This window comes from Epinephelus fuscoguttatus, linkage group LG10 (assembly GCF_011397635.1).
Source record: "Epinephelus fuscoguttatus linkage group LG10, E.fuscoguttatus.final_Chr_v1".
Classification (NCBI taxonomy): Eukaryota; Metazoa; Chordata; class Actinopteri; order Perciformes; family Serranidae; genus Epinephelus; species Epinephelus fuscoguttatus.
Genome location: NC_064761.1, coordinates 44,261,380 through 44,274,529, shown reverse-complemented (window position 1 = coordinate 44,274,529; position 13,150 = coordinate 44,261,380). Strand labels below are relative to the sequence as shown.

The window sequence follows — 13,150 nt, the reverse complement described above, 5'->3', positions numbered from 1 at the left end:
ACCCTCTGCCTTGACTACAGACAGTTTCTCACATATATGAGGTATTGTTGAAGCGCAGGCGATGCAGGACCAACCGGTGGTGTTCAAAAAAATGGAGAGGTTGGAAAAATTTAATTTAATGCAAACTACAGTGAAATTCCTGAGGCGGCTCTGCAGCCCAAAAACCATTATGTCTCACAGAACTCCAATTCTAAACTGGCATCAGTAACATTGTTGACAAGACACATTTTTAATCCTTGTAGGTTTTAAATTGTGAAATTTTCCCAGAGGCTTGAAAAGCTGTTTTTTTTTTAATGTCTGTGACAGGTCGTCACATATGAGTCAAAATGAAGGAAATTCCCTTGCAGTGTTCTTGTAATGTCGTGTTCACAAGAATGACACAGACAAGGTCACAGTGACCTTTGACCAGCAAAAACGAACCAGTTCATCATTAGGTCAAAGTGAACGTTTGTGCCAAATTTGAGTAGATTCCCTTCAGGTGTTCTTGAGATATCGTGTTCACAAGAATGACACAGACAGACGTACATGCAGACACGGAACACGGAACATAATGCCTCCAGCCACAGATATCGCCGGCACAGAGACATTAACACCTATGAAACTAGTAATCAGCTGAGGTAGGAGACTCGTACCAACAGAGATATACACCCACTGGCCACTTTATTAGGTACACCTTGCTGGTACTGGGTTGGACCTCCTTTTTAATTCTTGGTGTCACAGACTCAACAAGGTGCTGGAAACATTCCTCAGAAATGTTGGTCCATATTGACATGATGACATCACACAGTTGATCCATGATGAGAATCTCCCGTTCCAGCACATCCCAAAGGTGCTCTATTGGACTGAGATCTGGTGACTGTGGAGGCCATTGGAGTACAGTGAAGTCATTGTCATGTTTGAGATGATGTGAGCTTTGTGACATGGTGCGTTATCCTGCTGGAAGTAGCCATCAGAAGATGGGTACACTGTGGTCATAAAGGGATGGACACGCTCAGCAACAATACTCAGGTAGGCTGTGGTGTTTAAACCATGCTCAGTTGGTACTAAGAAAATCTCCCCCACACCATTACACCACCAGCAGCAGCAGCCTGAAGCGTTGATACAAGGCAGGATGGATCCATGCTTCCATCTGAATGTGGTTTTTCCAATCTTCTATTGTCCAGTTTTGGTGAGAAAACCCGTGTGAATTGTAGCCTCAGTTTCCTGTTGTTAGCTGACAGGAGTGGCACCTGGTGTGGTCTTCTGCTGCTGTAGCCCATCTGCTTCAAGGTTGGACAAGGTGTTGTTGCTTCAGAGATGCTCTTCTGCACACCTTGGTTGGAACCAGTGCTTATTTGACTTCCTGTTGCCTTTCTATCATCTTGAACCAGTCTGGCCATTCTCCTCTGACCTCTGGCATCAACAAGGCATTTTGGCTCACTGGATATTTTCTCTTTTTGGGACCATCCTCTGTAAACCCTAGAGATGGTTGTGCTGAAAATCCCAGTAAATACTCAGACCAGCCCGTCTGGCACCAACAACCATGCCACGTTCAAAGTCACTTCAATCACCTTTCTTCATCATTCTGATGCTGCGCTTGAACTTCAGCAGCTCATCTTCACCATGTCTACATGACTAAATGTTAATGAGCTGCTGACACCTGATTGGCTGATTAGATATGTGTTAACAAGCAGGTGAACAGGTGTACCTAATAAAGTGGACGGTGAGTGTATGCAGTGCTGTTACACAGCTAGTAGTACTGGAGCAGAGCCAGAAGAATCCTTGTACTGTAGTTGTGCTGCAGGCCGACGGTCACCTCATTGGAATTCACCGGTTAGAAGCAAAAAGCTAAATGACTCAAATGTAAACTGTACAGTAAGCAACTTCAGCTGTGGAGACTGTGTGTGTGTGTGTGTTTACTGCATTTACACACACACACACACACACACACACACACACACACACACACACACACAGCAACAATACCAAGTTCTTAAATCACAGAAGAATAAGTGTTTCTTCCAGAGCAGCAGTTTGAACATGAAACAGTCAAAGTCAGAGCAGATTTCAGAGCGACTCTCTACAGACGAGACCCTCAGTCTGATCTCTGACCCTTTCAGGGAGGAAACCACCTCTGCTACACTAAAAAAAAAAAAAAAACACCTCCATGTTCTCACAAATCTCCTCACATGTTGGAGGTATTTTGCAGCAGGTCTGGCCGTGTTACAACAAGCATCTCTGATTAAATTAGCATTGCTAACCCTGGCCTTCACAGAGCAATTAATCTGCAGCGTTTGGCTGAATAAACAGGGTGATACATCGCCGCCAGGCTGTCAGACAGCTCGGACACTTTACATCTGTTGGCCCGGGAGCAGGCAGGCGGCGTGCTAAGTGTTAGCGTGGCGTTTTGGCCACTTAGCAAAGCTAATGAGGAATAAAAAGAGAGGAAATAATTCAGAGAGGAGTGCTGTTAGAGGCCCACGCTGACATGTGTGCAGACGCCACACTTAGGAGGCTTTTAAAACACTGATACTGATCAGAGTTTATTCCATGAATCCACATCCTGTTTTACAAAGACTGTAGATGCATTTTAAGCTTCAGTCTTTTCAGGAAATGTTTCATATTTTTCCTGTTTCCAAGTAAATAATTAGAACCACATGTTTAAACAGTAATGAGTAAATGAGCCTGTAAACATGAGAAATATAAAGCTGTGACTGTGAAATCTTGGCAGAGGAGTTTGGCCATAAACATTCATTTAGAAAGGTGGCAGTTAATCTATTTAACACCAAAATGTAACATGTTTTTCAGCCTCAGGGGCCGAACAGTTAGACCCCTTTTCACTGCACAAAAAACCTGCTACCATCTGGCTATTTAATGCAATGGGAAAGGTTACAACTGGCATTCACTCCTGGTACAAATGACTTTGTAGTAGTCACGTGTATTTATCAGCTCTGACGGAAATACAACACCCGTGTGAATGCGCTAATTTTAGCCCCTTTACTGGCGAGATGCAATGACACACCACCACAAATTCCATGTGTCCCCGCCCAGGCAGCGCTCAAACTTCAATCCAAATTAGTCTGCAGCACCTTCGACAGAGTGACCGGAGAAGTAAAAAGAAGTAACCACTGTAACGTTTTCAAAGGCCACCATGGAGCGTTCTACTGTTTACTAACCTGTTTTCAGGCCTGTCTGTGGTGTCGAACATGACCAACAGTGTTGGGCAGTAACATGTTACTGTTAACACATAACCTTTAATAAAACTTCAGTGATAATATCACAGTTACCCCAAAACCAAACAACTCGTTACAACATTACTTTTGTCATCACTCCACCACTGACTTAAAATACAACAATTACCTCAGCAGATTCATTGTCGTAATCGTCGCGCTGCGCAGAAAAGTCACGAAGCAGCAAGCTAGTTTTGAGGATGGAAATGCTGACCTTACTTTGATTTTGTCAGAAGGAAAGATGATAAGATCACTGTTGCTACAGGTAGTAGAGGTGGGCGATATGGCCCTAAAATATTATCAGGATATTTCAGGGTGTTTTTACGATAACAATATTCTTGACCATATGACAAATTAGTCAAAACTACATATTTTATTATTAATTTAAGAAGACAGAACTGCAACAGAATCAGTGACGTAGTTTCACAGTTTGCTTCACATCTTCAGTAAAAACTAAAATGATGTTTCATTTCTTTAGTTTGTGAACAACAACAGTAACTCAGAGTCAGATTCAGATTCTGTCACAATATTCATAGTTCAACTAAATCAAATCTACCACTAATTACACATTTAAACAAATGTCCCCTGGGATCTATATATATATATATATAAATCAGCTCTGACCATCAGGCTGTAACCTGTGACAGGCTGTTAGCAGACAGTCACATATATGGAGTTTATTCACGTAGGTTTCCATCAGCAAAGGTCTGTGACAGAATCAGAGAGGAGAGGGAGAGACGCTGTGCTGCTGCCAGAGGAGCCGCTGAATGAGTTCCCTCTGAGCGCTAAGAGAAGGAAAACATTCAGGACGCCACACTTTATTCCACACTACTGAAGCTGCCCCTCTTTTTACTGGAACCACAGAGGAGTCCATCAGGATTTAGCTCTCAGCCATGCTTGATGTTGCCGTGGGTAACAGTATGACATCAATATGTCAACAAGCCAAAATATCATGAGTATCATGATATGAATATTTCATATCATATTAAAGATTATATCAGTGTTATCGTGAACGAGATGATATGGCATGTAGTCGGACAAACTTTTTTAACTACAAAAAACACGTCCTCAAACCTCTGGTCTGAAACACTGACTACGACCGACAGCACAACAACGTGACGCTCCAGGAAATACACCGCTCCAAAGGTGAGCCCTCCTTGGCCGTGGAGGTCGGCTGTAGTTCTGCACTGGCTCAACAACAGAAAACTGGATTTTACTGGTGGACAGCTACAGCTGCAAAGAAGTGATGGAGCTTCTGGTTGGATACTTGGTGGATGAAATGTTGCTTCACAAGTGACTCTCCATATTTCCGGAACGCTCTCGCTCTTAAAGTTGTTTATTTAAGATCGATTTTAAACAGGATCATAAACAACAACCCCCTGTGACCCCCTGGGACTTCAGTTTTCAGAGAGTATAACACTTTGGAGGCAAAACTTGTCAATAGCGCGTGTGTGTGTGTGTGTGTGTGTGTGTGTGTGGTGTGTGTGAACTCACCCCTTGTTAGCTGTACTGCGTTTGAATACGCTGGTTCGAGCTTTGGCGCCATAAAGCCAAGCCCAGACGAGCGAGCTTTGACCTCCAACGACCTCCTTAGTGACACACGAGACGACTCCCTCTCCACTAAACACACACACACACACACACACACACACACACACACACACACACACACACACAGAAGACATTAGAAAATATATTTCTTCCATTTCTAGACATCTTCAGGTGAGACTGTCAAGGTTTCTCCTTCCTCCACGTTCGTCTGATGTATCAGCCTGTAACCCGTTTCTGCACCTTCTTGATCGTTTTTATTGTTTATGTTTTAATATTTTCTCTGTGCCCTACTTTGTATTGCACCTGCAGCACCACAGTTTCCCTCAGGATAAATAAAGTGCCATCTTATCTTATCTTATCTTAAATCTTGGCTGTGGCCCACTTCAGTGCATGTAAACGCACTGACTGCTCTGACCTCTGACCTCCTGACTCATCATTACTGTTGGTGATCCATAAAACTGAAGTTTATTTTCCTGTCAGCCTCATCATAACTCCTCATGAGTGTGTGTAGATAAGAGAGCCGCGGAAATGAGCAGAATATAAGAAGTTAAGAACTCAGCTGGTTCCCAGTTCTCTCTGTTTTCTCGGTAATGAAATGAAAAGACGTCTGGAGGAGATAAGAGCCCTGCACTCCTCCTCTGTTTTTAAAAATCACTTGTTCCTCTCTGGCCCGTGGCTGACCAGTGCAGGCCGCCGGCTGATCGCAAGACAAAAAAATGACCCTGAACTGGATGAATTAATCTCTGTGGACGCTGGAGGAGGAGGAGGAGGAGGAGGAGGAGGAGGAAGAATCGCAGGCTTTCTGAGGAGAGTTTGGGAAAATTACACCCGAGTTGTAAACAAATTTGTCATCTTAATCTGGGTGAGAGGATGGAGGCAGAGAGGCTTCAGACAAGAAATAGGAAGAAAAGCTCCGATAAGTTTAACACAGAGAGTTAACTTTCTCCAGCAGGAGCAGATTATTGTTTTAATACCGTATAATCACCAAGTCAGTGGAACATAAACCCACAGAAAGTCACTTCACCATGTTGTAACCTGAGATATGTCGAGATCTGTCTGTAGAAGATTCATTTGTGGAGTACAAAACTGACAATATAAGTTTCAAACACATACAAAAGGAACTAAGCTTATTTTGCTGTATTATCTCTATTCAGTGCATTTCCTTTTGTTGCTTCGTGCTCACATATTCCAACAGAATGAAGCAGTTCATATACCTTTAGTTACTTTTAATGTCCTTGCTGCCTCTCCCCCACAGGGCTGTAGGCTCCATAGGAGTGTTAAAATGTGTTTGTCTTGTTGTGTTATTGGGAGCCAGAATAGAAGGAGTCCATCATCTTCTTCCATTGTCTAAAACAAGCCAACAGAACTTGCTAAGTAGTGCTAGCTAATGTCTGTGGAGAACTGTTTTGCCTCCAGTTAAGCCCTGCACACCAAAAAAAAGTCATACTGAGAAACTGGGTCCAGTTTGACCAGTTGGTTGTATTGGTCAGCCTGAAAAGTGGCAACAAAGTCAGAACAGCCCAGCATGAAATAAAATCACTGCTGCGGTCGACAGCATTGCAGTGAAAAATCGAACAAGGTTGGAATATTTGATTTATACATCCATGACATGAGCCGACCTATTGACTGCATACATTAATCATATTAGTCTTTAAATTATGTAATATTATAATTGTCAAGCATAGTCCCACAGTCCCACAGAGCCAGTCCAACAGTGCCAGCCCGACAGTGCCAGCCCTACAGAGCCAGCCCCACAGAGTCAGCCCTACAGAGTCAGCCCCACAGAGTCAGCCCTACAGAGTCAGCCCCACAGAGTCGGCCCTACAGAGTCAGCCCCACAGAGTCAGCCCCACAGAGTCAGCCCCACAGAGTCAGCCCTACAGAGCCAGCCCCACAGAGTCAGCCCCACAGAGTCAGCCCTACAGAGTCAGCCCCACAGAGTCAGCCCCACAGAGTCAGCCCTACAGAGTCAGCCCCACAGAGTCAGCCCCACAGAGTCAGCCCCACAGAGTCAGCCCCACAGAGTCAGCCCTACAGAGTCAGCCCCACAGAGTCAGCCCTACAGAGTCAGCCCCACAGAGTCAGCCCCACAGAGTCAGCCCTACAGAGTCAGCCCCACAGAGTCAGCCCTACAGAGCCAGCCCCACAGAGTCAGCCCCACAGAGTCAGCCCTACAGAGTCAGCCCCACAGAGTCAGCCCTACAGAGTCAGCCCCACAGAGTCAGCCCCACAGAGCCAGTCCAACAGTGCCAGCCCGACAGTGCCAGCCCTACAGAGCCAGCCCCACAGAGTCAGCCCTACAGAGTCAGCCCCACAGAGTCAGCCCCACAGAGTCGGCCCCACAGAGCCAGCCCCACAGAGTCGGCCCCATGGAGCCGGCCCCACAGAGCCAGCCCCACAGAGCCGGCCCCACGGAGTCAGCCCCACAGAGCCAGTTGAGTTGAGACCTGATATGATTTTGAATTGTAGCTTTCGCTCACATCCCTATTGATAAATGCCGAGCCTCTTGTGGAAATGACCGCACGCCCAGTTTTGCGTCATACCTTTGTTTCATAAACGAGGGCCAATGAGCCCAGACCACCAGGAGCCCAAAGGCTCCAGGTTCAGTGTGTTGCAATTAGTTATTGGTAATTATAGTGATTACTACCTTGTTTCGTAATGCTGTGTGCACCACAAGATGATAATGCACAAAGAGTTGGAGAAAAAGGGAAAAGCACAGATGGAAGTTTTGATATTAACAATGGCTCAGCTCCATTTAGTGTCCCAGGAAGTGTCTCTACTGAGCCAGTATGTACAATACCAAACCCTGGAGCTGGCATACCTTAAAGGAATACAGCCTTCATTAATGTTACCAGTAACACCTGCGACTTCTCCTGTACACACATATACATATATATATATATATATATATATATATATATATATATATATATATATAGAGCTATACATATATCCATCTAGATATATTTATATCTATATATATATATATATATATATATATATGTGTGTGTGTGTGTGTGTGTGTGTGTGTGTGTGTGTGTGTCTGTGTACCTTTATCCAAGGATCTCTCAAGGGCTCTCGGTTTCTTCCTGACCACAGTGAGGACGACAGTCTGATCTGTCTGCTTCATCACCTCCAGAACTTCGTGATTGGTCAGACCGTGGAGACTGATGCCGTCCAACTGTTGAGACAAACAGGACAGAGAGAAAGACAGATAGAGACAGAGACAGGGAGAGGAGTGAAGAACAGGGGTCAGATCAGGTTGGGCTGTAATTTATCCAGATTTTAAATAATATTTTTAAATAATTCATGTTTAACAAAATGTACGGTAAACATCTCAGTACGTATAAGGAGAAAGGAAGTTTGATTCTCTAACAGTAAAAGAAACGTGTTGGTAAATATTAAGGAGCAGATGAGGTTCTTACAGCGATCAGTCTGTCGTGTATTCGGATGTTTCCGCTTTGATCTGCAGCGCTGCCTGGAACCACGTGTTTCACAAACACACCTACTGCATCTGAATCGGCGAGAGACACCGAGACACAGTGACAGAGACGGAGAGACAAAGACATTAGGTGGTACTGGATCAATAAAGAGAATACTTGCATGGTGTCATAAATGTGAAGTTCCACAGCTGTTTACAGCAAATGTTGTACAGCTTTTTTTTTAGTAAAAGTTCCACAGCTGCTTCACAATAAAAGGCCTGATGATGTAGACTGAGTTTCACTGTAATCTCTTGACTCCAGGCAGTTTGAGGCTTTTACCGTGAAGCTGCAGGTGCATCATTAACACAGACATGTCTGACTTGATACCTGGTGGTTTTGTTTAACTGTGTATTAATTAAGTTTTAACAGCGTGTTCCTGTCCGACCTGAGCTGGTCGTGTTATGTGCTGTGTATTTCCAGTGTGTTTTGTTGTCTGGGTATGCTTTAGCTGATGTTTCCTGTCCTACCTTGGCTGGTCAGCGGGTTGTAGCCGATGATGGAGATGCCGAGGCTCTGGCCGTCCTTCTTGGTTAGAGGAACCTCATGGATCTCGTATCCCTCAAGGTTGGGCTGAAACACAAACACAGAGTCCATATATCCTGGCTGTAAGTGCTCCGCCTCTGTGGCCAGCGGCACATAAAGCAAAGAAGTCACAGACTCTTTCATCTCTTTGTTTGTTCGCCTAGAAGAAAGTTTTTGTGCTCACCGTCTTGCTGAGCCGGCGCTGAGGGGGGCGGGGGGGTAAGGAGGAGATGGGGGCCGAGTCAGGAGGTGGTGGGGGAGGCGGGGCTGTTGACCTCTGACCCCGGGGATCCCTGGCGATCAGCAAGGTCACCTGACTCCCACATCCCTGCAGCACCTTGACAACCTGGTCGCTGGTGAGGCCACTGGTGGGCGTCGCCCCGATGCGAAGGATGTGGTCGCCTGTGTGAAGACGCCCGTCCTGATTGAAGGTGAGGGGAAAGAGGAGAGCCAATCAGAGAGGAAACAAAAATCCAGTGTTTATTTATTTGAGCTGTACACACACAGCTATGTTTTATATGTATGCATTTATTTGAGAATTTACAGTCAATTTGCTGCTGCTGCCCCCGCGACCCGGACCCGGATAAGCAGAGGACGACGAGTACGAGTACAGTCAATTTACAATCAGTTGAGATGATTTTTCCTTTTTGTCATTTTCCCACTTTACAGCAAACTGAAATGTGACGTCAGCTACAAACCAAAATTAAGTCCGTACTTTACTCCTGCTGTGGCAAAATAAAAAAGATGCAGGGGAAAAGATGAAAGGAAAATGCAAAGAGTATGAGAGGAGGTAAAATGGTGAAGGGAGTTCAGGAAGAAGAGGCAGGAAATGATGAAAATGGGGGGATAAGGACAAAAAACTAAAGTGCAAATCTGTTTTTATTTGAACAGACTGACAGGAAGTGTGTTGAAACGCCGGGTGGTTACACATGTCTTGGTGTCTGAGCTTCTTCCATTTCCTTGCAGAGAAATTAATCTTGTCCAATTCATCTAATTAATCTAATTAATCCACTTACAAGGCGATAATTCCTCCTTCAGTCCTGCTGCTGCCTGCTGTCTGCTCTGATGCACTGTTTGTCTTTTAACTCTTATTTATGCAGAAAACGTCCACTGAGCTAATTTCTGCTGATCCCCTGAGGCAGCTGGTTGGTTCAGAACTCTCTCAGTCAACAATCGGCCAGAGTCAACCAAAAATCTCCTACTGTAGTTTAATAATGCCCCCGACACTGAGGTTTGGATGTAATATCCTGTGATATTCTGATCTAATACACATCAGCTGAACTCACCTTGTCAGCCACACTGTTTGGGAGGAGCGTCCTGACCACCACGCCGGACGTCCTCCCTCCCACGATGCCGAAGCCCAAACCAGATCCGTCGTTCACCAGCTCGATCTCCTCCACGTGACCCCACTGATCCTTAAGCATAAAGACAGAGGACAAAGACATTCATTAACCGGTGGGACTAATACATGTCTCTAAGTATTACTGAGAAAAGGAACTCATGAGGATCCCAACTACATATTCGGAGAAGAGGAAGTTAGTTTTTGGGGTGATTGGGAGAAAAAAAAACAACTAAGTCGTACATTAATAACATTCTGAATGAGATTTATACGCTGGTCAACATAAGTAAACGTGCTACAACAGCCCAAAACATTTCCATTAGGAGAAACACACCAACGTTCAAAACAAATACAACAATGGAAATGTGCTACAAAATAAAACTAGACAGTCTCCATCCATGTCTGTGAAAACATGGAGTGAGTAACAGCTTGCTGTCAGCTGTAAAGCCTCTGTGCTTGTTTATAACGTGATGTCAGCGGTGGTGGATGAGAGACTGCGGACAGAGCAGACTGAAATATTTTCTACATGTTTCCATGTTGCTGATCAGCTGTATTGATAAAGTATTGGCTTTTTCCTTGTGGAGGTTTTACGGCATCTTCACCTCACTGTCTCCTCCGCCACATCTCAACTCCGTGTTGGTGCGTAAAAGAGTCGCAGCAGCCCTGACGCTCAGACAGCAGGAGGAGCGGCTGCTGCAGCACGATAATAACTTACACCAAAATATAAAAACAGTGAGCAAACAGTTACAGATAAAAGAACAGGTAACGTCGGAGCTTCTTAATGCTATGGTCGTTAATAATTTAGCGTCGTGGCCCGTTTACTAACGGCAAGATTAACGGGGTTAAAGCTTCACACATCTGTGGGAAGAAGTGAATGTTAAAAGATCGATCTTGGACTTTATGAATCGATATCAGGTCATTCAAATGAAGATCAATCTGAATCGGATGAATCGATTATTCTAACCCAGCCCTACTCTGACCAAATGTCTCCCCTTCTGTTCCTGAGATATGACGTTAAAACATGGCCAGAAAAGTGTTTTATGAAGAATAAAATAATAAAAATAATAAGTACAATGTTAAAATAAATAATAATAAAAAGACGACATAAAAAAAAAAAGGTGCGTATGCTTTTTCACATTTAGCTTTTGACTGTTACAATATTATAAAAGAGTAACAGATTTACGCAGCTCCCCCTGGAGGCCTGGAGAACTTTTGTTGTGTTGACTGAACATGCAGCATTTTTCTGCTTTGGTACTTGTTTCAGTTTTCTGCAGCATGTTTCTGTGGTTGTATTTGTTTTCTATGTTCAAGTGCATTTTTAAATTGGCATGCTGCAGCACGTTTCCTCTAATGGAGATGTTTTGGGCTGCTGTAGTTTTAAACTTGCAATTAATTCCTAGATGTTTTGTTTGTTTGTTTTTTATTTGAAGTGTCATAAAAAATAATACTGAAACCAATGAACATTTGTCTTGTGGTTGGCAGTTTATTTGTAGATTCTTGCAAAGAATTCTCCTGATTGGCTCTCAGTGGCTCACCTGTTTGTTCCAAATATTTCTCGACAACAGGAAAAAAATATTTATTATTATTTATTTTAAAAGACCAGACTGTTTTCACATGTTAGTGCTGCTCTGTGTGTCTGTATGTGCCAAAATGATTAGAATCAGTATTGCTTTAGAGAGTTTTGTTGCTGTGTGCTGCTTGCAAGGCTCTATGTACCGAACAGTGGATATGGTTGCTGTAAAACTGAACGAACATTTGCCGTTTCCTGTTGTAAAAAAAATTGAATACTCATAAAATTACAGATTTTCTTTAATAGGATATTCAAATAAATGTTTTTTGTTTTATAGTTTTTGTCATCATTTGCGATGCTGTGTCATGTGACTTGGAATTGAGCTTCATCCTTTTGGTCGTATGAACTGAGAGTTCAGTAAAAGTGAACAATAAAAAGTGTTACGTACCCAGAGTACCTCACTACAAAAGGTCAAACGCTGTCAATTTTTTTCTGTTTTATTTTGATCAAGCATTTCTTTATTTTTATTTTTTGCTTTTTTAAAAACCGAACATGAGACCAGACATTTGAGTTCAGTGCTAGAAAGGAATTAAAATCTCTGTTTTTCTGACTGGTTTGTAAATTGCAGCTGTTGGTTTTAAGATGTTAATGTGTCCATCTGTTTGACATTCAAATCCAAACCTCAAAAATCAACCTGATGAAAGTTAACAAGCTGCATTTCAGGAATCAAAATGAATTTAATTTGAAGTATTCTATTTCAGTTCAGCTGAAGGCAAAACGATTTGATCCCATTGTTTCTTTAAGCAGAACACACCAGGATCATTTAAAACAGATTCCTTTGAGTTATTTTGATGCGTTTCCTCCTGGTGGCTGAGCAGCAGCCTCGTAGAGCTGCTGGCCGGCTATCTGTCCTGAGGTGAGAGGTCGTTAAACGGAACCTCAGCAGGTAATTACCAGCTGAGAGCATTTCCTCCTCTCTGATACCAGCTGCTGATCAATGAGAGGCTGCAGCAGATACCTGCTCTCACACACGGTCTCTTATTACAGCTCTGATCTGATACAGGAGGTCTTCCTCTGTCTAATGAAACAACACTCCTCCTCAGCTGATCCCAGGACGCTGGAGGAGGCTGTTTGCCTGATAAAGTTGGATCACAGTCAATGTGCTGGATGCTTTTCTCTCCAACAGAAGTTCAGTCTTCTCACAGAGGGGATCTGTTACTGCAGGTTCTTTAGTCAGGTAAAGGTGCTGGATTTCTTTTAGGTCTGCACCGACAAAAGTGGAAACAACATTTGTGTTTACAATTACATTTCTCCGTGTTGATTTATGCTGAACTGTTTGGACCGGTAAATCGGAGCTGCATTAAGTCATTAAGGCTCAGACGACGGGAGTTTTACAATTCTGATTCCAAAAAAATGAGATGCAGTGTGAATTGTAAATAAAAACAGAATGCAATGATTAGTAAATCCTACCTGACATGTATTTAACTGAATGCAGTTCAAACTGATGAACTTTGTTTCTGGTAAATATACACTCATG

The 13,150-nt window shown here is 43.4% G+C and overlaps 1 protein-coding gene across 3 annotated transcripts in view; it reads right to left on the bottom strand.

Annotated features, from left to right (window-relative positions):
- Positions 1–13,150, bottom strand: part of patj (PATJ crumbs cell polarity complex component) — a 202,933-nt gene that overhangs the window by 173,106 nt on the left and 16,677 nt on the right. For all 3 annotated transcript variants that reach the window (XM_049588236.1, XM_049588238.1, XM_049588237.1), the window contains exons 7-12: positions 10,051–10,179; positions 8,949–9,185; positions 8,710–8,812; positions 8,186–8,274; positions 7,812–7,941; positions 4,704–4,829 (exon numbers count right to left, since the gene is read on the bottom strand). In XM_049588236.1, coding sequence (XP_049444193.1) covers positions 4,704–4,829; positions 7,812–7,941; positions 8,186–8,274; positions 8,710–8,812; positions 8,949–9,185; positions 10,051–10,179 — 814 coding nt within the window. The remainder of the gene's footprint in view (positions 1–4,703; positions 4,830–7,811; positions 7,942–8,185; positions 8,275–8,709; positions 8,813–8,948; positions 9,186–10,050; positions 10,180–13,150) is intronic.